General features: G+C 55.9%; 3 protein-coding genes across 3 annotated transcripts; 2 read left to right on the top strand and 1 right to left on the bottom strand.

Moving 5' to 3' along the window:
* The first annotated feature begins 1,487 nt into the window (after window positions 1–1,487).
* PLIN1 (perilipin 1) lies at window positions 1,488–7,050 on the top strand. The gene is made up of 8 exons (XM_054272946.1): window positions 1,488–1,589; window positions 2,791–2,989; window positions 3,119–3,201; window positions 3,870–4,122; window positions 4,299–4,636; window positions 5,142–5,279; window positions 5,945–6,178; window positions 6,664–7,050. Exons 1-8 carry the CDS (start codon window positions 1,545–1,547, stop codon window positions 7,048–7,050), a joined length of 1,677 nt encoding a protein of 558 aa, XP_054128921.1. The 5' UTR covers window positions 1,488–1,544.
* Window positions 7,051–7,939: 889 nt separating this feature from the next.
* On the bottom strand, window positions 7,940–11,543 carry LOC128934843 (ras-related and estrogen-regulated growth inhibitor-like protein). Its single transcript, XM_054272747.1, is given in 6 exon segments — window positions 7,940–9,347; window positions 9,893–9,969; window positions 10,222–10,275; window positions 10,684–10,822; window positions 10,824–10,857; window positions 10,859–11,543. Coding segments are annotated over 6 exon segments (804 nt in total). The 5' UTR covers window positions 10,933–11,543; the 3' UTR covers window positions 7,940–8,921.
* A 104-nt stretch (window positions 11,544–11,647) lies between these two features.
* On the top strand, window positions 11,648–22,949 carry KIF7 (kinesin family member 7). Its single transcript, XM_054272943.1, has 18 exons — window positions 11,648–11,948; window positions 13,118–13,318; window positions 13,948–14,359; window positions 14,906–15,437; window positions 15,741–15,878; window positions 16,024–16,248; window positions 16,647–16,849; window positions 17,145–17,251; window positions 17,556–17,711; window positions 18,017–18,219; window positions 18,305–18,502; window positions 18,695–18,820; window positions 19,288–19,464; window positions 19,739–19,954; window positions 20,152–20,358; window positions 20,813–21,011; window positions 21,103–21,252; window positions 21,449–22,949. The coding sequence occupies exons 1-18, from the start codon at window positions 11,648–11,650 to the stop codon at window positions 21,850–21,852; spliced, it is 4,155 nt and encodes a 1,384-aa protein (XP_054128918.1). The 3' UTR covers window positions 21,853–22,949.
* The last annotated feature ends 197 nt before the right edge of the window (window positions 22,950–23,146 follow it).

Below are 23,146 nucleotides of genomic sequence, written 5' to 3'. Positions count from 1 at the left end.
GTACAGCAAAGAAAATTCCAGCTGGACATTAGGAAAAAACAGTTTAACCATTAGTATGGTTAGCACAGAGACTGGGCCTCAGAGAGAGAGGAATCTTCTCCCTAGAAGTTTTTAAGAGTGGACAAGACCAAGAGCAGCCTGATCTGGCTTCAAGGGTAGAGTTTTGAACTCTGGCTTTGAGCAAGAGTTGAACAAGGTTATCTTCACTTCCAAACTGATCTTTTCTCCATCTACCCCAAATGCCTAAAGCTTTCCTAATGCAGTGTCTGCTCTGACCCCCAGCTAGAGCCTCCTCACCAAAAGCCTCATGAATCATCTTAGAAATTGCAGACCTGCCCAAACCAGATTGCTTCAAGCAGAATATGTCCCCCACATCTGCTTTCTGCTCCTTGTGCTCAGTAAACTCTCCTGGGGAGAAGCCACGTTCTTGGTCTATGCTAGGTTTCCCAGCAGGATCATACCCTGGTCCATCAGGAGGCGCAGCAGGGCTTACAGAAACACAGGAAGGTTTTAATCCCTTAGGAAACCCTGACTCTTCCCCTTCTCCCTGTCTGCCCATGATCTGCTGCTTTGGAGGTGGTGAGGTCCCAGGGCAGCTCCCTCTCCTCTTGTGTGGAAGGAGAGGCGTTAAACCCTGGAACGTTCCAGCTGTGCTGCAGCTGCTGCACTCTGCGGGGAAGGCAGCAAAGGGGATTTTCTGCCGTCATCTGCTCCCAATTACGGTGGTTTCAGGGAGCTCCTTGGCCCGTTTCCACCACGATCCCTCAGGTCCCGAGCCCACGCAATGGGAGGTGGGGCCTGGTGGTGATGGTAGTGGCCAGAGCACGGTGCCTCACCCTCACAGCACCAGGCTGAGGGGACACTGCAGACACCACTCTCTGCTGCTGCTCTGCTGGGGACAGGCTGGCCCTCGGTGAGTAGTCTGTGCCCGCTGGGTGCTCCAGGACAGCTTCAGTGGGACCAGCAGGGATCACCCATTCTCTCTAGATGTCCAGAATTTCATCTGCTGCTAAGAAAAAGGGGTCTGTGCTGGGGCTGGAGCTATTTTCACAAGGATGAGTGTTGGTATTTTGAGCAGCAGATATGTGCAATGCGAATGCTGACCTCAGCTGGACATCTCACCACATCCCTACCCACCACTCTTCTGTCTGCTCCTGTCCTGCCTTCCTATCCCTCCTCAGCCAGAGTCTATTCTCATGCACATCTGTTACCATCCTGGTTGCTCTGAGTTTGCTTTTCCAGCATACTTTATCCTGCCCTTACCATAACTTCTCTAAACTACATGCCTCTCAACTAATTCTTTTGTATCTTTGGGTGTTAAGGCACACGAGCAGGGCAGGGCTGCATGGAGGCTTTGGTTTTACAGTTTAACTGGTAAAAAGTCAAATGTTGGGCAATGCCACATCCATTGCACCCACGGGAGCTGTGTGTCAGCCCAGCTGCTGTGCTTGGGGGATGCAGGAGTGAGGGGGAGCCCAAGCCCAGCCCTGCTTTCAGGCAGAGTCTGCGGTTCCCAACTTTGCTTTGCAGGTGGGTGCGCCACAATGACGGTGAAGAAGACTCAGGCTCTGCAGGATGGAAGTGCCAAGGTGGGTGCAGGGAAAGGGAGAGAGAAAAGGGCAGAGGTGTGCCAGGGGGGCCAGGTAGTGTGTGCTGACTGTGCTGGACGAATACCAGCCACACCTCATGCTGTCTCACATGTTCCCATGTTCTCTTTATATGGATCTTTACCTGCAGTAGTATGGAGCATCATCAAAGAGAAAGGATAAACCTTTTTTGCTTGCTTGAAATTAAATAGTTCAGATTAAAAAAAGTTAACCTTGAGCTGATGTAAGCATTGAGTTAGCTGCCAACTGTGCCTGTTCTTCAACTGTGCCCCATTTAGTCCCCAGATCTCCAGCATGGAGGTTTCCACAGGGTGGAAAGCCAGAGGGAGCATCTAAATAGTTGGGCTTGTGTGACGGTGTTCACAGGGGTTTTTGGTTGAGGGAAGAGACAAGGATCTGACTCCTTGTTTCAGAAGGCTTGATTTATTATTTTATTATATATATTGCATTAAAACTATGCTAAAATAATAGAAGAAAGGATTTCATCAGAAGGCTAGCTAAGAATAGAATAAGAAAGAATGATAACAAAGGTTTGTGTCTTGGACAGAGAGTCCAAGCCAGCTGGGCTGTGATTGGCCATTAATTAGAAACAACCACATGAGACCAATCACAGATCCACCTGTTGCATTCCACAGCAGCAGATAATCTTTGTTTACATTTTGTTCCTGAGGCATCTCAGCTTCTCAGAAGGAAAAATACTAAGGAAAGGATTTTTCATAAAGGATGTCTGCGACAGGCTTGAGATATTGGAGGAGTGGAGAACGACCCCCCTCAGACACTGCCTGCAGTGTCCCTGCTCCCTCAGTGGCAGCAGCCCCCCTATTGTCCTAATTCAGCACACCTGGCAGACCCTCAGTGGGGCTAGAGTAATACCCTTCTACTCCTCCTCTGCAAGCAAAAGTGAGTCCTCAGTGTGCCTCCTGTGCATTGAGGCCATGGACGAGCAGCATTCTAATGAGGGCACTGCTGGCTGGTCAAGGAGGGCAGTTATTCTTCTACAAAGCATTGATCCTCTATAAAGCATTGATCCTGTACAAAGCAGTGATCCTGTACAAAGCAGTGATCTCTGCTCACTGCAACGCACCGAGAGCCAGCGGTGTGCGGGCAGCGGGGCGCTCCTCAGGGAACTGGGGCGCTCCTCAGGGCATTGCTGCTGGCTCACCCATGTCCACCCACCACGCAGGAGAACGTGCTGCAGAGGGTGCTGCAGCTGCCCGTGGTGAGCTCGACGTGCCAGACGCTGCAGCGCAAGTACAGCAGCACCAAGGAGTCGCACCCGCTGATGGCCTCGGTGTGCGAGGTGTACGAGCGGGGCGTGCAGGGCGCCGGCGCCCTGGCCATGTGGGGCATGGAGCCCGTGGTGCGCCGCCTGGAGCCGCAGTGTGAGTCTGTCTGCCGAGGGGGGACGTGGCAGGGGGGCACAGCAGGGCTGCTCGTAGTAGGGCAGTGCTGGCACAAGCACGGGCCTGGCACAGCCATGGGGTTTTCTTACCGTGCTTTTGCCCAAGCAGTCGCTGTGGCCAACAACCTGGCTTGCCGGGGCTTGGACCATCTAGAGGAGAAGATCCCTGCTCTGCAGTACCCTGTTGACAAGGTAAGTCACAGGCAGGACTGTCACTCTTACACTGAGAATGACATTGGAACAGGCAGTATTGTAGAAAGAGCAAAGAAGGCTTTATTCAAGAGAACCACACAGTTTTTATAGAGGGATACAATACATTCTATTAGATTGGCCAGTTAACAAAAACACCTTCCTCATACACCATCCTTGAGAAGAACAGAAAGACAAAAGTAGTAAAACACCACCTGCAGATTGTTTATACTTAACAAGTTATCACATCCTTACAGCTCCCTAAAAATTCTCACAAGGTGCTGTGAGAAACGCTTGCTCTTTCTCTCTCTGTCCCATGGCATCCACACAGGACAGTCTGGGACCCCCCAGCCCCTCTGAAAAGCCCACAGTACATCTCCTCTAGTCTTGTTTCTGGATGGTGACAGGCTGCTGGCTGGGAAACAAGGCAGCATCTCCAAGTGAGAGCTCCTCCAAAGACCTCTGCAACCTAAACGATGGTTGGGGCTCCCAAATATAAGTCAGCCACGTCCTGTGTCCCATCCCTGCCAGCTACCTCCAGCCCAGGTTGGAGAGAGCTGTTATGCCCCTCTTGCTGTCATGGACATGGCTGGGGTCCCTGCAGTCCCTCTGGCTGTCCTATACCACCCCAAGCACACCAGAGGGGCTGTTCTTCATCTCTCTGCCCACAGCTCGCATCTGAACTGAAGGACACCATCTCCTGCCCCCTCCAAAGTGCCAAAAGCACCATTGGCAGCTCCATGGATAAGATCATCGAGCTGGCAGCGGAGGGCTATGAGGCCACCAGGAGCACAGTGGAAACAACAGCCAAGTACACAAGGAAGAACTCAGTGACCCAGATGGCAGCTGCAGGGGTCGACACAGCCCTGGGAGGGCTGGAGAAGCTGATGGAATACCTGCTGCCTGAGGAGGATGAAGAAGCAGGTAGTCCTGATGCCCAAATCCCCTCTGAGGGAGTCTGGTCGCAACTGGCTGGGTGGCTCCTCAGTTGTGGGGTGCATGGGGCAGGAGGCAGCCCCTGGATTTTGGCATAAGGCTGCCTAGGAGGGTTGTCCCACCAGAATGTAACCATTCTTCTGCCTGTACTCTTCTATCTTTAGATAAGAAGCCCAAAAAGAAACATCTGTCAACACCAAAGGTGTCCCAGCAGCAGCCCAGCACTACCACCACCACTCCCAGCACTCCCAGTGCTCCCAGAGCTCCCAGTGCTCCCAGGGCTCCCAGTGCTCCCAGGGCATACAGCGCATGCAGCACACCCAGCACTTCCAGCACTCCCAGCACTCCCAGTGCTCCCAGTGCTCCCAGTGCTCCCAGCACCCTGGGCCGGATTGGTGCTTTGGTCAGCACCGTGTCCCACCGCGCTTACCAGCAAACCACCCAGAGCCTGCAGCGGGCCAAAACCAAGGGGCAGGAGCTGGCCTCCTGGATCCCCATCCTGGTGAGTGCCAGGACCCACCCGCTGGGCTCCTGCTCCCCCATCTCCTCTTTTGAGCTGATTTTGCTTCCAGACAGGACGTTTCAGGCTCCTTGGAGCAAATCTGAGCAGAGTTCACTTCCCCTGCTCAGCAGGACAAGCTGGGGCTGGCGGTTCCTGCGTGATGTTCACACATAACCATGTACCACATTAGTGGGACGAGTTATTTTTAGCAGGTTCCCAGCATGTAATTGTTGATTTATGGCCTTGCCATAACATCCTTCCTAAAGTAAAAAGCCCCTGCAGAGACCCAGAGGGGATGGGGAGAAGGAGGTGTTTTTCCTACCCTGTGCTGCAGTGGGAACAACTTCCCTGGCCTGCACCAAAATCCCAGAGCTCCCATCTACCCTCAGGGTTTCTCCCCAGATGCACAAATGAACTCCCTGTGCACCCCTGTGTACCTCAGGCTAAAAGGACGGAGTGGGACGGGCCAGCTCCCTCTGAGTGGTGCCTTTTTGCTCCCTGGCAGGGAAGCCTGGCCAAGCCGAGTGCCCCTGCAGCCCCCCAGCCCCGCAGTGACGGGCAGGGCTGGCTGACCCGGCGCCACAGCAAGGCACCCGAGCAGAAGCAGGAGAAGGCAGGCAAGAAAGACACCAACCATGCCAAGGTATGGAGAAAAGCAGAGCAGTGAGCTGGGAATGCTCCAAAGCATCCCCCTACCCATGGACCATGGAGGATGTTCCCCCATACTTTTGGGGCCTCTATCCCTGCTCAATCCTGAAATGCAGCTTGGAGGATGCAAGAGGGGGGTGGCAGTGGGGCAGCCCCAGGAGACCCTTCCCTTTCATCAAAGCTGGGAGCTGTGGGCAACCTCTGTGCCAGGCAAAATCACCCTGGCTTGTATGTTCAAAACTGCTTTGGAGCTGTGGGATGCCAGCACTGAACTCCCTCCTGAACCTCTGAACACCCCTGAAAATCCCCTGCCGTGGTGCCAGCAGGGAGGGGCGGTCTGAGCCGGTGGGGCTGGGAACAGCTCCTGCCTGGCTCCGCTGGGAGCTGGGGACGGGAAGCAGCAGGTTGGGGTCAGTGCCCTTTGCCTCGGCCTGCAGCGGAAGCACAGCCCCGAGCAGAGGGTCCCTGGGGCCCGAGTGGGGGGAGCTGGCAGGGACAGGGAGAGACCCTGCAGCAAAGGGCTGCGGTGGCTTTTGCACAGCAGCCAGCTGAAATCTCTCAGGCTTAGAGCTGCAAAGGGGATGGGGAAACCAGGGCCACCCCTGTCCTGTCCTGCTGGCGGTGGGGCAGCCCAGGAGCTGAGCGGGTTTCTCTGGGCAGGCGGGACAGGAACCCGGGCTCGTGGGCAGCGTGGCTCACAACCTGCAGAGCGCCTGCGCCTCGAGCATCTCCAGCGTGAAGAAGGTGCCGGCCGTGGCCTGGGATGCGGCAGAGGGCTTGATCCTCTTCACGCCCCGCAGGCTGTCCAGGGCCATGGAGACTGTGGATGCTCTCGGGGGGACCCTCGTCAGTGCCCCTAAGCATCTGCTGGGCACCCTGTACAGCTACGTGCCGGTGAGTTTGCCCCCAGCCAGGCCCTGTCCATCTCCTGCAAATCCCATTCTGCTCAATCTCCTGCCATGGGCACCCCACAGCTGCAGGCAATGTCAGACTGGGGAGATGCCATGAAGACACCTCAGTCCCACCCTCCTCTTGAGCATCCCCAAAGCCATGACAGTGAGTCCCCCAAGAGAACAATGGGTCAGACAGTGGTGACACCTTCACACAGTTCATGCCCAAGCCAAGGTGTGACCACATTCCCAGGAAGGTGAAATTTCAGGCTGAGACCCTGTTCTCTCTCCTTTACCTCAGCCTGTTGTTCCCCTGGGAGCATTTCTCCACCACAGCTTTTCAAGGACTGCAAGCCACCCACTCCTCACCATTCTGAGGGCAAACTGGCTTCTCCTGAGGTTCTCCCAGTTTAAGGGGGGCTGTGCAGCACAGGGGGAGCAGGGCTGGCAGGTGGCTCCACCTGGCTGGGCGCTCACCCCATCTCTCAGCTCCGCAGGCAGTCAGTGAAGGAAGAAGAAGCATCCAGGGCCAGCAAGACCAACATGGAGAAGAAAGAGAAGAATGAGAAGGAGGAGGAGGAGGAGACCAAGCCCGCTGCCCCCTCCAGTGAGGAGAAATCGCAGCTGAGGAGTGACTGGCGGCTGTACCGTGGCCATCACCCCCTGTCCTTCCTGGGGCTCGAGGACCCCCTGTTCCTGCGGCATGGCTACTACCGCAGCCCTGCCCTGGAGCCCGAGTACCCGTTCCCAAGGAAATCCGCCTTCTCCCCCTACAACAGGCGGGTCAGCGAGGGCTCCTACCGCTTCAGCCCCGAGTCCATGTACAGCCGGGCCTACTACGGCAGCCTCTACAGCCCTGTCTACAAGAAGGACTGAGCCAGAGGGCAGGACAAGCATGCCAGCCCCTCTCCAATGCCCTCAGCACGCTTAGCCTGGGCCCCTGCCAGCTTCCCACACACACCCCTGCTCCAGGACAGGAGCTCCAAGTGGTAGACAGGCCATGGGATAGCTTATTCTGGAGTGCATCAAGGCCAGGATGGGGGAATAAAGCCAAACAAAAGCCCTGCTACCAGAAGGAGAAGGTAGGGGAAGGTGGGACTAGGCAGATGAAGGAGATGTGGAAAGAGCAATCACCCAGGGCTGGCACTGGGCTACCCTGGACCCTGCTCAGCAGACAGGGTGAACTTATATTGTTTACACATTGAGAGAGAGAGGGGAGGATGGGAAAGCTGTCAAACATCACCATGGCAAGCCTGCTTCCCCATCCTTCCTCCCTCCATCCCCCCTTGCAGGGCACATCCCTAGGCACAGATTGCTCCTCCATGGCGAGGCTGAAGATCCCCACCACCCAGCAGGATTCATGAGTGGGAAAGCCCTGGGCAATGCTCTCCCAGCTGGTGGTGGGATGGATGTTGGGGTCAGGAAAAAGAACAGGTGGAGCTCCTGGAGCCCCTCTCCCACAGGATCACCTGGCTTCCCACAACACCTTGTTGCATCTGCTGCAATAATAAACCTGCAATAATAAACCACCTGGCACTCACCCCATCTGCTCAGCTTCTTTGTGGCAGGGAGACACCAAACTAAGGGAACACAGTGGGGTGGGACCCCCAACTCAGAGCCAAGGGAGTGGGTGCGGGAAACATCCTGTTACATTCCCTGTGGGTAGCTGCCACTGGGAGAGTGGGTGCTCATGCCCAGCACGGTACGTGTCTCTTCCCATGCCCCAAGTACAAATTCACAGCTCCAAGGAGCCGGGGCTTCCTGCCAAAGACAATTTATTGCATTTCCAGAAGAACACAGCAGAGAAATCAGTGTCCCTACAGCACGCACAAACCCTCTCCCAATACACTGCTTTCCCAGGGCACAAAGAGAAGGGTTTGGGAGAGGCAGGGAAAAGCCTCCCAGCAGCAGAGGGGTCAGCGAGCCCCTTTCCCCAGCTCCTTTCCTCCCCGGGGACAGGCAGCCCTGCAGGAGGAGCGGCTTGGGAAGGCTCGTGGTGCAATTCCCATGCTGGGAACGAGCCCCGCGCCTGGCTTTTCCCAGGCACAGCCTGTACAGCGCCCACCCGCACAAGGGAAACAAACGGCTGGGATGGCTGCAAGGCTGTGGGGGAGAGAGAGGGCTGTGAGCACGGCTGCTCAAAAGCACGGCAAGGGGGATGGGAGGCACCAGCCTGCACCAAATTCCCCATGATCACCAGTGCCCTGGGCTCTGATACACACGTGGGAACTACCAGTGCCTCCCCAGTGGGGAAAGCACCACCTCTCCAGCTCATGGGTGCTCCAGGGTTACTGAAGAGGATCCTGATGAGGGTAAAACAGGAAGAAGGGTCCCAGAGTAGGAGTGGAGAGACAGGGAGTTGTGTGCTGTACAAGAGCAGGATGCTCTCCCTCACCGCTGACAGCCTGGGCAGCTCCTGCTGCAGGAGCTGGGGATGCTGCTGCCTGGAGCTTTGGCAAAATCCCCCCGTGGTTTCCAGTGTTGGAGGATGGAAGGAGAAAGCAGGAGGCACCCAAAGAGCTGGTACAGCAAAGAGATGAGACTGTCCCACCGCAGAGCCAAGAGGAACCCACTACAGTCCTCGGCTGCACTGGCTGTGCAAGGCAGCACACGCAGACCCTGACACGAGGAGGACAGCAAGAAACCTGTCATACCTATGGAAGGATACACACCATGTCCATGGGCACCCAGCGAGGGGCCCTGGCCCAGCTGGGCAGCACAGAGAGCAGCAGCAGCCCTGCAGGGGCTCAGAGGGAGTCCGTTCGCTTTCGGGCAAACACAGCCGACATGGTCTTGACGATGCCCCGGATCCCTGTGCCCTTCTTCAGGGCCAGCTTGGTGTCTGGGATGAGCTTGGCCAGTCCGTGGAAGACCATGAGGGCCCCGTGATAAGCCTCAGCTGCAGAGACCTCGTAGAAACCGCAGTCTAAGGAGAGGGCCAGGAGCCGGCCCTCCTCGCTGGACACCGCCCGCTGGTGGTGCAGGTCCCGCTTATTGCCCACAATGACAATGGGCACCTTCTCCTGGCTCTGCCCCTCCTTGGCAGCCTTGATGAACTGCACTTTGAGGGGCAGGATGTTGAAGCTGGCACGGTCACAGATACTGTAGACCAGGACAAAGCTGTCGGCCCACTGGATTCGCTTCTCCTCCGAGGAGCCATCCTCTGCCTGCTCCTGGGGAAAGAGAAAAGGAAGGGTTGTTTTATTGGAATCCCTCCCTCCAGGCCTGACTGATGGAAGAGGGCAATCCTGAGCCTGTCAGGACAGAGAACAGCGAAAGGGCAGAGAGGAAGAGGAGTACCAAGGAGGGCAGAGCAGCACCTGGCTAGCAGAACTAACCAAGGGGGGATGATTCAGCTTTCACCATCACACCCTAATCCTAACCCTCACCCAGCTGCCAAGCACTGCAGGCTGTAGGTGATAACAGTGCAGGGACCTCAGAGCAGCACCTCTGCTTCTTTAGCACAGTCCTGTATTCCCATCAGTGCTTCAGCTGCAGTGTTCTCAGCCAGAGGGCCATGGGCTATGGTAACTATTGCTACCCTGTCAGCAGCATTGCTCTCCTGTGCTTGGCAGCTGAGAAGAGTTCTTATGAACCCTCTGATTTGAAAGCCTTGCTCAATTGAACCTCCCAGCCTGTGGTTCCCCATAGGTAACTTCCAGTAAAGGGGTTTTTGTCCCTGGGGTAGAAAGGGGTGATAGGAGTGGAGCTCTCTCACCTGGGAATTGGGGACATCCCAGATGTGTAAGAGAATCTCTCGGCCATCCACAGTCAGGTTGTGGCTGTAGATGAATTCTGTGCCCCCAAAAAGAAAAAAAAAAATCGTCATCTTCATGGTGCCACCAGCTGCCACCCTGGACCTTTTGCACCCCAGAGAAGCAGTTCTGGAGCAAAGAGACGGGTCACTGAACAAATACAACACTGAGCCCCTGGGACCAGGCAGATGCTCTGGAGAAAGGCAGGAGAGGATGGGCTGCAATGAAATTCCACAGCAGAGCTGTCTCTGTACCCAGTCCCTGCTGGGAACTGGCCTGCCCTGGCACTCACCCATGTCCCCGTACTCTCCAATAAAGCGCCGGGTCAGGAAACGCACAGTCAGAGCTGCAGACGGAAGGACAGGAATCATCAGAATAACCCGAAACCTGGAGGATTCTCCCTTCTAAATCCAGAGCAGAGTCAGGCACCATGCCCTTGTAAACTCCTACAAGCAGCAACGACCTCTGAGTTTCCCCAGCCACCAGCAGGTCTGTGAGTGCAGCAGAGGCACAGCACGAACCAAAGCATCCGCACGAGCCGGAGCATCAGCAAACTGCAGCTCAGTGCAAAATACCTTCCCCTGTCATTGCCCGGCTGGCTACGAGGTTGTGCTCAGCTTCCCCACCTTGAACCACAGCTGCACCCCAGGGCTCAGCCCTCTCTCACGAATTCACTCAATGGGCTGCTCCCTGCCACTGTCCTCCAAACACTGCTGCAGTTTCCAGCCTGCTACAGCTCACCGCCAGCGCTCACCTGATTTCCCTACGTTGTCTGCTCCCATGACAAGGACGTTCGCTTCCATCTTCAGGGCAGCGGGGCCAGGCACCTCCATGAGGGCAGGGTGGTCGGGGGTGAAGCTGGTGCTGCGGCGCAGGGGGAGCCGGAGCCCCATGCCGAGCGTGGCCGAGCCCCTCGCACGGTCCCAGCCGTGTGTCCAGCCCGGCTCGGCACAGCCGGCAGCCCAGCGCTTCCCACGGCACCCGGGGGACCCGCCAGGCCCATACCCCTCCCTGCAGCCGCAGGGGCGGTGCGCAGGGAACTGCAGGCAGCCGGATGAAAAACTTTGTCATCGCTCGGAGTGTCCTGAACATACGTCAGTGGCTAAGCCGGCCCTGCCAGCCCCCAGCGCGGCGGGCGGCCGGGAAGCACCAGCTGTCGGCACCAGCTGCTCGCAAGTCGCATCCCAGGAGGGACCCACGCCCCCACCCCAAAGCACTTTGTGCCTCGGCAGGGCCACGCAGCCCCCTGTCTCTTCCGCACGGTCATCGTGGGAATGTCACCCGGGAGTGCGGGAGTGTCACCGCTGCTGGGCTGGATGAAGCGGCTGATGAGAGACCTGAGTCCCTTGTGGCTGGCGGAGCATTTCATGGGCTGCGGAACTTTGTTTCACCAGCGATGGAACACTCACGATTAACGGAGCGCTGCCTCGCATGTGACGAAGCATCTCACGGGGCACGGGATCCCCAGTGAGTGAGTGAGTGAGTGATGAAACATCCCAAGAGTGATGGAGCATCTCCCGAGTGATGGAGCTTCTCTGGAGCAACTCCCGCAGCCGCGGGCATCCCCCGCTCCCCAAGGCTGCTCTCCCCGGGGTGCGGCGAGGACCGGCTGCATCCTCCTCCCGGTCCCGCATCCTGCTCCCTGCCCTGCCCTTCCCGTCCCGTCCCGTCCCTTCGGGAGGAGCCGCTGACGCCATCGCGGCGCGCCGGGCGCGGCCATGGCGGCGGAGGCGGCGGTGGTGCGGGTGGCGGTGCGGGTGCGGCCGCTGCTGCCCCGGGAGGCGCTGCGGGGACACCGGCCGTGCCTGCGGAGCGATGCCGCCACCGGCGAGGTGGAGCTGGGCCGCCGGCGGTTCCGCTTCGCCGCCGTGCTGCCCGAGGCGGCGGGGCAGGCGGCCGTGTACCGGGCCTGCGTCCAGCCGCTGCTGCGCGCCTTCTTCCGCGGCTTCAACGCCACCGTGTTCGCTTACGGACAGACGGGCTCCGGCAAGACCTACACCATCGGGGAGGCCAGCGTCGGTGAGTCTCGCTGGGACCGGCGGCTCCGTGCCCGCCAGCATCCCCATTCCACCAGCATCCCTGTCCCGCCAGCATCCTTAGTCCACCGGCATCCCTGCTTCTTCAGCATCCCTGTCCTGCAAGCGTCCTTGCTTCTCCAGCATCCCTGTCCTGCCAGCATCCCTGCTCTGCCAGCATCCTTGCTTTACCCAAACCCAACTGCATCATCATCTCCATCACTTCCAGTTTCACTCTCAAACAGCCCTTCCACCCTGCCAGCCCCTCCAGTTCAAGCTAACTTCCCCCCACCATCCCAGCCCCAGCAGCCTTTCCTTTCCCTCTACCTGTGTTGCTGTAGTCACCCCTCAAAAGTGTGTCTCCACACCATTGAGGTCACAGTGTCTAGGTGTTTAGGTTTCCCCTCTTCTACTGCAGGACAAGTGACAGGACCTGGTCCTCCACCAGCTCTGGAGGTGGTGGTGATAGTCCTAGGTCCTGAAATAAACCTGAAGGAGAGGGAGGTTTGCAAGCGTTAGTCCTGTTAATTTCTTTATATGAAGGAAATGAAGAAAGAGACAACTTTTTCATGCTGGTTTAATGGCATTGTGATTTCTTACAGAGGATGTGCTATAAACATTTCAGTCATCTTTAGTTAATTGCATCATTTGTAAACACTAAATTGTTTCACAGTTTTAATGTACATCTATTTTCAGCCTCCCATCTCAGGCTATCATTGCACCAAATTTGAGAATTGCCATTTTACATGGCTGTTGGAGACAAAAGGAAAAATAGAGTGCTGTGGCCAGATACAAGCAAACTGCAAACACACAAAAAAAAAAAAAAAGAAAGAAAAGCTTCTTGCAGTTGGGAAAAGATGTGGAGTCATGCTGGCTTCAAAGGATAGCACAGTGCAGCTGCAGGCATGGTGTTTGATACTCACTGAAATGCTGTGGTGCGTTTTCCTTCTTGAGGAAGGACTGGAACCAAGCAGCTTTGCTGGAATCCAGCACAGCAGTGGGATAGGATTTGCCCAGGGGTCTTTGGGATGTTTAACCCATGAGCTGTGGGAGAGGTGTGAGGCTGCTCCTTTCCAGATGACGTGTGTTGCAGGCAGGCTCCTGACCTCAGCTCTGTCCCCAGCCAGCGTGGGCTCCCGGGATGCTCCATGGGTGTGTGCCTCTCTTTGGCAGCTTCCATCAATGAGGACGAGCAGGGCATCATCCCACGAGCCATGGCTGAGACCTTCAGGCTCATCGATGAGAACGACCTGATCGACTACACGGTCCGAGTGTCCTACCTGGAGGTGTACAAGGAGGAGTTTCGGGACCTGCTGCAGGTGGATACAGCCAGCAAAGACATCCAGATCCGGGAGGATGACAAGGGGAACATTGGTATGTGTGCCTGTGCACAGGCTCCTTTTCTCCTCATGTTGTGGGTTATCTATCCATGAAGGCAGAGCCAGGTCTTCTTCCTCCATCCCTTTGTCTCCTGTAGCAGTTTGCTGTACTTAATCTGGAAAGCTGGTCTGGGCAAGGCCCATTGTGGGCAGGGTGACAGCACCAGGGTGTGCAGAGGAGCTGCATCCTCAGGCAGCCTATCCCTCCCAGCATGTGAATCCCAGAATGTGGGATTCACATTCTCTGAACCTGAGAGAAGCAGAGAAAAGAATGATCAAAACCAATTCTTATCTCATTGGCTGCTCCTGTGTTGTGCCAAAGTAGAATGCAGTGTGGAGATTGTTTACCCACAGGGATGGTGTTTTGTTTCCTTGGGCTGTCAGGGCCAAGCGTGTGTGCAGACTGTCGGTTAGGAGACAGTCACAGGATTTTGTTCAGTTGAGCTGAGTGCTTGTGCAGCTTCAGTTAAGATGTAGTGTAATATAGTGTAATGTAATATAGAATAATATAGTATAATAAAGTAATTCATTAGCCTTCTGATATCAGTGGAGTCAGATGCATCATTCTTCCCTTCGGCAGGGATCGCCTGCTTTTACAATACCACAGCTGCCTTTGCTTTGCAGTGCTCTGCGGGGTGAAGGAGTCGGAAGTGGAAGGGCTGGACGAGGTGCTGAGCCTGCTGGAGATGGGGAACACGGCCAAGCACACGGGAGCCACGCACATCAACAGGCAGTCGAGCCGCTCGCACACCATCTTCACGGTGACCATGGAGCAGCGGCGCGGCGCCGGCCGCCTGCCCCTGCACCGCCAGCCGCCCGCCCTGCCCGCCGCCGGACAGGTCCTGGTCTCCAAGTTCCACTTCGTGGACCTGGCGGGCTCAGAGCGGATTGTGAAGACAGGAAACACAGGGGAGAGGCTGAAGGAGAGTATCCAGATCAACTGTGGCCTGCTGGCCTTGGGCAACGTCATCAGTGCCTTGGGAGATCCTCGGAGAAAGACCACCCACATCCCGTACAGGGACTCCAAAATCACCAGGTACCACTGGGAGCAGGACCCCCCACCATGCCTCACAGGTTCAGCTTACAGCTGTGCCCTCTCTGCAGGTTCTCATGTAGGGAATCTCAAGGAGCAATGAGCCCAGGATAGGAATGCAGGCCTAGCTCATTGCAGTGCTACAGACAGTGAGGCTTGCATGAGTTACGCTGCTAAAACTGAGATGAGGCGTTGCTGTGGGTTATCCTGCCCTTCCTGCAGTCAGGGAATAAAAAATACTCCCAGTAGACTTGTTTAATGGTCCACAGTTAGTTCTTAGCTTGAGCAGGTGACCTTTGCAATCTCCAGCAGGACATACCTAGCAGTGATCACAGAGTCAGGGAGCTCCCAGCCTCAGGAGTTATTTGGATGAAGACTTGCCGTGGTGCAAACTGTTCATCCTCTGCTTAATGATTCCATCCACATCACTGATGCCAACCAACTACAGAGCAAGGACCAGAGCAAGATCATTTTCCTTGGACTTAACCTCTGAAAACCTTCTGTGCCATTTTGTATTTCTGCCATTTTAATCCCTGTGCTCTTCCTTAGGATCCTGAAAGACTCCCTGGGTGGGAACGCCCAGACCGTGATGATAGCCTGCGTCAGCCCCTCGTCCTCCGACTTCGACGAGAGCCTCAACACGCTGAACTACGCCAGCCGCGCTCAGAACATCCAGAACAGGGCGGTGGTGAACTGCCGCAGGGAGACGGAGCACATCGAGGAGCTGCACCTGCAGATCAAGAGCCTGCAGAAGGCGCTGGAGCAGCGGCAGCGCTCGGAGACGCGCACCATCCGCCGCTCGGGCAGCGCCAAGCGCGGCGCGCCCGACGCCACGGCCCGGCTGCAGGCCGAGTGCGCCCATTACCGCACGTGCACCGACGCCGCGCACCGCCTGCTCTCCGAGCTGCAGGAGGACAGCAGCCTCAGCCTGGAGCAGGTCCTGCGCGTCAAGGAGTGGCTGTGCGCCGTGGAGAGCCAGAGGAGCGAGCTGACCTCGGCCGGGCTGGACAGCGGCATTGAGAGCACCTCCATGGAGGAGCAGGGGCAGGAGGCACAAGGGTCAAAAGTGGCAAAAGGACAGGTAATAATGGGGTATTACAGCTCTCTGAGGTGGGGTTCATCTCGTGACCACAACAGCTCCAGCATAGCATGATGGAAGGGTCAGGAGAGGGAGGAGAGGAGAGGTAACCTGTCCAAGAGGCTCTAGGGAGGCAGAAGGACATGGTCCTCACAGCAGGCAGGGAAAAACTACGACTAGGACTAGGATTTGTTACATAAGAAGAATCTGGGTCTGCAGAGCTGTTGTGTCCTTGCAAAGTCCAGCATAGGAAGGGAAGGACAAAGGTGGATGCTGATGGTGCCTCTCTTTTATTGTGGGGAGCAGGTGAGCGCTGAGAAGAAGTGTGAGTCCATCAAAGATGAGCAGGTGGCCAAGCTGCAGAGGCAAGTGGAACGCCTGGAGGAGGAGAACCGTGATTTCCTGGCTGCCCTGGAGGATGCTATGGAACAGTACAAGCTGCAGGTATTTCTGGGCTCTGCTCTCTTTGTAGGGACCTGTCCCACTCCCCTCCTTCCTGACCAGGGGTGCTCAGCCCAGCTTTCAGGTTCCTCTGTAGTGGGTCTCAGACCAACATGTATGTAACCACGTTTTTCTCATTGCTTCCTAGAGTGACAAACTGCAGGAGCAGCAGGATAAGATCTCAGAGCTGCACGTGCGCTTGGAGATGGCAATGCCAAACCTGTGTGTGCCAGGCCTGCTGGAAAATCTTCACCTGGTCACTGCCAGCCAGAGACCTCACACAGCCCCACTGGATGCTGCCCCTTCTCATGGCTTTGGTGGGGTTCCCTCAGGGCTGCTTCCTGAGCAGAGTGGAAGAGCTCTTTGCAAGAAGGTGAGGGCATAAGGCTGTGCCACGGAAGAGCTGCTGCCTCTTCCCTTGGCTGCTCTCCACTGTAGGAGAGCTTTTGCCCTGCTGTTCAGTGTGATCCTTACCAGAGGTGTAGTCCAGAGGACTGTGCTCAGTTTTCAAATACAGAGTTTTACAACTCTGGCAAAAACAGCCCAGCTTCAAGACTGAGGCTTTTGCTTTCATGTTGTGGGTGAGTCCCAGAATTGTTCTGAGTTTGAGCAGCAGAAGCACAGGCAGCTGGCAATGCACCGATTCTCCTGAAAATACACTCAATCCATTTTGTTGCTTTTATGTCTAGCAGTAATGCTCAGCTGGGAGCCACTTTTTCCAACACTGGCTCTCACACAGCTTGTTTCTTTTCTTTCCAATTCTGTGCCCAGAAGCTCAGCAGCAGCTCCTGCTTGCAGAAAGAGGAACTGGCAGGCTGGCACCCGAACCACACACAGCACCCAAGTGGTGATCCTGAGGTGAGAGAGGTGGTGCTGAGGAGAGAGCTCAGCCAGGACTCAGAGAAGCCATCAGAGCTGTCCTCGGGAGAGGAGATGGAGGAATGGGAACAGAAACGGTCCCTGTCCCAGTGCCGGTGAGTTGGGGCTGTCCCAGCCAGCTGTCCCTGTGCCGTGTCCCTGTCCCTGGCTGTGACCTGGCTGTCCCACCCCTGCAGCTCAGCTCTCGTGTCTGATGCAGGGCAAATGGTGCCTGTGGGGTCAGTGATGCTGCTGGTACACCTTACTGCTCCCTGGGGAGCTCATTACCATCATTCCTGACCACAGCTATTGTTTCCATCTCCTTCTGGAGCCTGTGGATCATGAGGGTCCTTACTGGGAACAGCTTTAGGAGTACCCAGACCAAACTGATTAATTTGCTTCTCCTTCTAGAAATGGGATCCAAAATTTGAGCAAGAAAGAGATTTTCAAGTTGGGTGAAGAGGCAAGTGGAGGCAATGCCCACTCAATTCAGGAGGAGCAGCTGGAGCTGTCAAAAGGCAAGTAACAACTGTAGGTTGTTGGACAATCTTCCATGGGCTGGTGGTGGTTCACTGGGAGATCTTGGTGTCCCATCTGGATGTGCCCAGAGGACAAAAATGGAGCAAAAATGGAGCCCCACTGCTTTTGTTAGGGGGAAACTTGAACTCTTAGGGTCTGGCAAGGGTGTATGTTATGGTAGAAGCTTCTGGTGACTCTGGGCAATGCTGTGCCAGACTCTGGCTACAGATCCAAGATCAGATTGTCCTTCTGTCACCCATGTGCTAGGATAGGACTTTCCTGACGTGGGGATCTGTGTTGCAGAGGTGTATGGGAAGCGGGAGTCACTGCTGGGCTGCCGGGAGCGCCTGCCAGGGAAGGGCTCTGAGTGGAGGCTGGTGCAGGCACAGCAGAAGATCCGAGAGCTGGCGATCAACATCCGCATGAAGGAGGAGCTGATCACGGAGCTCATTAAGACAGGTGCAGAGCTGCTGGCAGGAATAATGCACCCATTTCCCATTAAACCTCCTCCTAGTTGTGGTGCTTTGTCTCTTCTTCCATCCTCATCTTCTCTGCCTGTGTTGCTTGTGCTCAGTCTCTTTCTCCTAAAAGCAGCAGGGCCTTGTTTCTCCATCCCTTCAGCTGACAGAAACCCTTCCCACTGGTTTGTTCCTTCCCTGCAGTGCCTGAGGGAAAGGGAACATTCAGTCTCTGTAGCCAAAAATACTTGGGGAGAGGGAGGAAGGGTCGGGATCCTGGCTGTGAGAGAGGGGGCTGTGTTGCAGGCAAGGATGCCCAGGCTCTGAACAAGCAGTACAGCCAGAAGATCAGTGAGCTGGAGCAGGAAGCAGAGCAGGTGCGGGCAGAGCTGAGCGACAGCCAGAAGCAGCTCCAGGAGCTGGAGGCCAAAGAGCCCTGGGACCCCGGGGAGAAGCGCAAGCTGCAGGAGTACCGCACCCGCCTGGCGGCTGTGCGGAGCAAGGCACAGGTGAGGGGAAGGGCCGAGCTGGGCAGAGCTGGGGGCATCTCTGCAAAGAGAGGAGGTGCCAAGGGTGGGTTTCACCCCCTGGCAGGTTCTGTGCAAGAAGAAGCAGGCGACGGAGAGGCTGGTGTCGCTGTCGGCGCAGAGCGAGAAGCGCGTGCAGGAGCTGGAGAGGAACATCCAGCTGATGCGGCGGCAGCAGGGGCAGCTGCAGCGGCGGCTGCGCGAGGAGAGCGAGCAGAAACGGCGCCTGGAGACGGAGGTGAACAAGGGACAGCACCGAGTCAAGGTAGGAGAGGCCAGGAGCAGCTGTGGGGTTTGTGAGGATGACTCTGGGTGGGCTCTGATGTGGTCTGTGGTTGTCTTGGAGAGCGTGGGGACAGCTCTGTCCAAAGAGCTAGAGGAGAACATAACCTGTCCCTCAGCCCCTGGGCAAACACATCCCACTCCCTCCATGCTCATGCTGCTCTTTCACCTGCAGGAACTGGAGCTGAAGCACGAGCAGCACCAGAAAATCCTGCGCATCAAAACAGAGGAAATCGCGGCTTTCCAGAGGAAGCGGCGGAGTGGCAGCAACGGTTCTGTGATCAGCCTGGAGCAGCAGCAGGTACAGACAGCAAGCCTGCCTCTGCTTCCCTGCTCAGGGGGGATGATTGGCAGGCTGCAGGCTGATGGGAGACATCTGAAAACAGACCTGAGCCCATCTCATGCTTGAGAAGGACAGTCCATAATGTCATTTGTATCTAGTAGCAGAGGACTTCACATCTTTTCTTACCCCAGAAACAAGATCTCATCTAAATCCTAGCATTGGTAAAAAAGTTTTGAAGTTTTGTCTGTTAGCAGAAGGGTGGTGAGAGATGTGCCCTCCAAGAACTCCTTGGGAATTTAGTTTAGCTCTGACTTTTGGAGGAGCTGGAAGGATAAAACCAGCAAAGTCTGTGGCTGTGGAGGTTACCAGAGATGGAATAAGGATGCTTGTTTGGATCTCAACCCCGCTGCTCTTTAGTCCAGCAGCTCTGGGCACTGCTGCTGCTGTCTGCGCACACACACACCTTTTGCTTCTCTCTCCATCAGAAAATTGAGGAACAGAAGAAGTGGCTGGACATGGAGATGGATAAAGTTCTCGAGCAGCGCCAGGCCCTGGATGAGCTGGAAGATGAGCTGAGGAAGCGGGAAGCTATTGTGGCCAAAAAGGAAGCCCTGCTGCAGGAGAAGAATGGCCTGGAGAGTAAAAGGCTGCGCTCCAGCCAGGTAAGACAAGAGTGGGACACCTCAACCCTTTGCTTGATTTCCAGCAGAGGTGGAGGCTGGAAGATCTGGGTGCCATCCTGAGTCTTGCCACAGGCCAGGATGAGGGCGTGTTGGGAAGTGGGTAGGAAATCTTGTCTCTATGAAAGAGTCTGAGCTTGTTGGTTTGGTACCTCTTGGTCTGCCTGGGGGTCACTTGACGTAAAGAGGGAGTAGAACAGGGCTGAGGGCCTGACTTGCCTTGGGAGCAGATCCCCTTGAGCATGCTGTGCTGCAGGCCCTGACAGATGACATAGTGCGCGTGTCCAGCCGCCTGGAGCACCTGGAGAAGGAGCTGAGCGAGAAGAACGGGCAGCTGCGCCACGGCAGCGCCCAGGACCAGCAGCAGATCCGCCAGGAGATCAACAGCCTGCGCCAGGAGAAGGACCAGCTGCTCAAACAGAGGCTGGAGCTGGACAACAAGCTGCGCCAGGGCACGCTGCTGTCCCCAGAGGTACCTCTGCTGGGCTGGGAGCAGGAGGCTGTAGGAGACAAGTAAAGATTAAGCCTGAAATCGTTGGCAGATGCTCCCCCACATCCCAAACTGCATGTCCCAGCTTCTCACCAGCACTGACATGACAAGCAAGCCTAGGGCAGGGTGAGACAGAGCAAACTCTTTGCTCCCTGGTAACTACAGCTCTGCCCTGGCAGGAAGAACGGATCTTGTTCCAGCTGGATGAGGCAATCGAGGCTCTGGATGCAGCCATTGAGTACAAGAATGAGTCCATCACGTGCAGGCAGCGAGTCCTGAGGGCCTCGGCTAGCCTGCTGTCACAGTGTGAGATGAACCTCATGGCCAAGCTCAGCTACCTCTCCTCCTCTGAGACACGAGCCCTGCTCTGCAAGTACTTCGACAAGGTGAGAGACAACTGCCCTCTGTGCTGGTGGCAGCTGTATTTCACTTACTGGCTGTTAGTGATTGCATTATTAGCCAGCCAGAACACATCATAAACATAACACAGCTTGAATGCACTTGTTAACAGAAATTATGAGCTGACCACAGTCCTGTTTTCCTCAGTTTCAAGCTTTCTCTTTGCATCATATTCCTGAAAAGTGAGGCCACAAAGCCACAGCACCATGACCCCTGGGTGGGAGAGGGGCTAAGTAGTCATAGGATGCATGGATCCTTGCAGTGGCTCTGCCACATCAGTGCAGCCACACCTTGCTCTTCCCTCCACAAGGCAGCTCTGACATCCCAGCACTACTAACCTTTGTAGGCTGTACCAAAAAACCAACCTGACTGGGGCTGGGGCAGGAAATCCTCCCAGGCATGAAGGAGCTGAAGAGTTCCTTGCTCTTGGGCCCTGGCCAGGTGGTGACACTGCGAGAGGACCAGCACAGGCAGCACATTGCCTTCTCAGAGCTGGAGATGCAGCTGGAGGAGCAGCAGCAGCTGGTGTACTGGCTGGAGGCGGCCGTGGAGCGGCAGCGGCTGGAGATGGACCGCCAGCTCACCCTGCAGCAGAAGGAGCACGAGCAGAACATGCAGCTACTGCTGCAGCAGAGCCGTGGTAACCCCCAGCTCTCCTCATGGGCGGCACTGCTGCTGCTTTTGTCTTTCTCAGGGCTCCCAGGCTGAAATAGCCTTGTTTTTGCTTGCAGAGCACATGGATGAGGGACTGGCCAGCAGCAAGCTGCAGTATGAGGCGAGGATTCAGGTGCTGGAAAAGGAGCTGAGCCGGTACATGTGGGCAAACCAGGAGCTGAACCAGAGACTGAGTAACATGAACCTCCATGCTGGACAGACCAAAGGTGAGAGGAAACGCAGGCTAGGGATTTGCTGTTCCTGCCAAGTTAAAAGGGAGGTTCAACTCCCACACTTGGCAGTGAGAGATTGGAGCAGTCCAGAGCCGTGCATGTGTAGGTCCTTCAGCAACTGCTGTACGGGCACTAATTTTGATGATGAAAGTCCTGATACTCTCCTCACCGTATCCTCATTTTTTCCCAGTAGGGATGGAGAGAAGCATTCACGGGGCTGGGGACAGAGCTGCCCCTGAGCTTGGCACCTATGAGGAATTTAGCCTCAGGGAGCAGCCCGTGCCTCCAGCTGCCGCTGAAGAGAGCCCTCGGGCCAGGGATGAGAGCAGGGACCTGGTGCACGCCCCTTTGCCCTCGACATGGAGGCGTTCCTCGCTGCCCAGCGACAGCCCCGGCGAGCCCCGGCAGAGGGACCCAGAGCACTCGCTGCTGAGAGCAGGGCAGCCCCACGAGCTGCTGCCCCCGCGGAGCCTGGCGGCTGCGGCGGCTGCTGCTGCTCCCAAAGCCCGCCGGGAGCTGCGCAGAGCCAGCCTTAACGTCAGCCCAGTGCCTCACCACCCAGCCATGATAGACGTGAGGAAAAACCCACTCTAGAGCCAGCCTCAGTGTCAGCCCAGTGCCTCACCACCCAGCCATGATAGACGTGAGGAAAAACCCACTCTAGAGCCAGCCTCAACGTCAGCCCAGTGCCTCACCACCCAGCCATGATAGACGTGAGGAAAAACCCGCTCTAGAGCCAGCCTCAACGTCAGCCCAGTGCCTCACCACCCAGCCATGATAGACGTGAGGAAAAACCCGCTCTAGAGCCAGGCTTAACATGAGCCCAGTGAGTAAAAACCTGCTCTAGAGACAGCCTCAACATCAGCCCAATGCCTTATGACCCAGCCACAATACACGTGAGGAAAAACCTGCTCTAGAGCCAGGCTTAACATTAGCCCAGTGCCTTATGACCCAGCCACGATGTGAGGAAAACCCACTCTAGAACCAGGCTTAACATGAGCCCAGTGAGGAAAAACCCGCTCTAGAGCCACCTCAATGTCAGCCCAGTGCCTCATCACCCAACCATGATACACATGTGAGGAAAAGCCCACTCTAGAGCCAGGCTTAACATGAGCCCAGTGCCTCACCACCCAGCCATGATACATGTGAGGAAAAACCCACTCTAGAGCCAGGCTTAACATGAGCCCAGTGCCTTATCACCCAGCCATGATTGATAGATGTGAGGAAAAACCCACTCTAGAGCCAGGCTCAAGGCTCACCTGGCACAGGGAGCAGTGGGTATTGCTGAGCTGAGCTTGAGAGCTCTCCAGCCCCACAAGGCAGCCTGGCTGCAACTCTGTTACATTTCAGAGGCCTGAGGAAGAACAAAGATGTGACTCGTTGTCATGAGTGCGTAAGGTGTGGGAGCACCAGCCTGCATTCTCTGTGTTGCTGCCAGTCGAGGCAGCACTCACTGACAGGAAGCTTTTCCTCTGCTCCCTTAGCAGCTTGAACACTGTGAAGCAGGAGACACTTTGCTTCCAGGCCTCTTAACACTAAAAACTTGTTTACAATGTGGAATTCTCAGCTGAAGAGCTTGCTCAGCCCTGGCAGCCTCGGAGGGAGATGCTCTGCAGCCCTGCAGAATTTGTACATAGATTTTTGTAGTAACTTTGTGTTTTTTACATTTTTACTATAACTTTTCTAATAAAGCAGAGTGAGTTTTATGAAATGGTGACTTGTCAGAAGGGCCACTTACTCCGGGTATGTAGGAAAGGAGTTGTATTTAAATCTCACTGCATGGGAAGTCAGCTGCTGTCACACTGTTGGCCTAATGTTTAAATATCTGTTTTAAGTAGTCCCAGCCACATCTAAAAGGCCTCCTACATTAAATTGCCACAGGAGGAAC

The sequence above is a fragment of the Melozone crissalis genome, unplaced genomic scaffold, assembly GCF_028551555.1.
Source record: "Melozone crissalis strain CALT ecotype California unplaced genomic scaffold, PUWL_Pcris_2 ptg000014l_1, whole genome shotgun sequence".
NCBI lineage: Eukaryota > Metazoa > Chordata > Aves > Passeriformes > Passerellidae > Melozone > Melozone crissalis.
Note: the sequence above shows the minus strand (reverse complement) of the source record. Positions and strands in the feature narration are given on the sequence as shown.

Excerpts from the sequence above, each read along its gene's own strand:
- PLIN1 (XM_054272946.1), top strand. The coding sequence starts at position 1,545 with ATGACGGTGAAGAAGACTCAGGCTCTGCAGGATGGAAGTGCCAAG. Across the intron at positions 4,637-5,141 it reads CCTCCTGGATCCCCATCCTG|GGAAGCCTGGCCAAGCCGAG; the intron begins GTGAGTGCCAGG and ends GCTCCCTGGCAG. Across the intron at positions 6,179-6,663 it reads CCCTGTACAGCTACGTGCCG|CTCCGCAGGCAGTCAGTGAA; the intron begins GTGAGTTTGCCC and ends CCCATCTCTCAG.
- KIF7 (XM_054272943.1), top strand. The coding sequence starts at position 11,648 with ATGGCGGCGGAGGCGGCGGTGGTGCGGGTGGCGGTGCGGGTGCGGCCG. Across the intron at positions 17,712-18,016 it reads CACGGAGCTCATTAAGACAG|GCAAGGATGCCCAGGCTCTG; the intron begins GTGCAGAGCTGC and ends GCTGTGTTGCAG. Across the intron at positions 18,220-18,304 it reads CTGTGCGGAGCAAGGCACAG|GTTCTGTGCAAGAAGAAGCA; the intron begins GTGAGGGGAAGG and ends ACCCCCTGGCAG.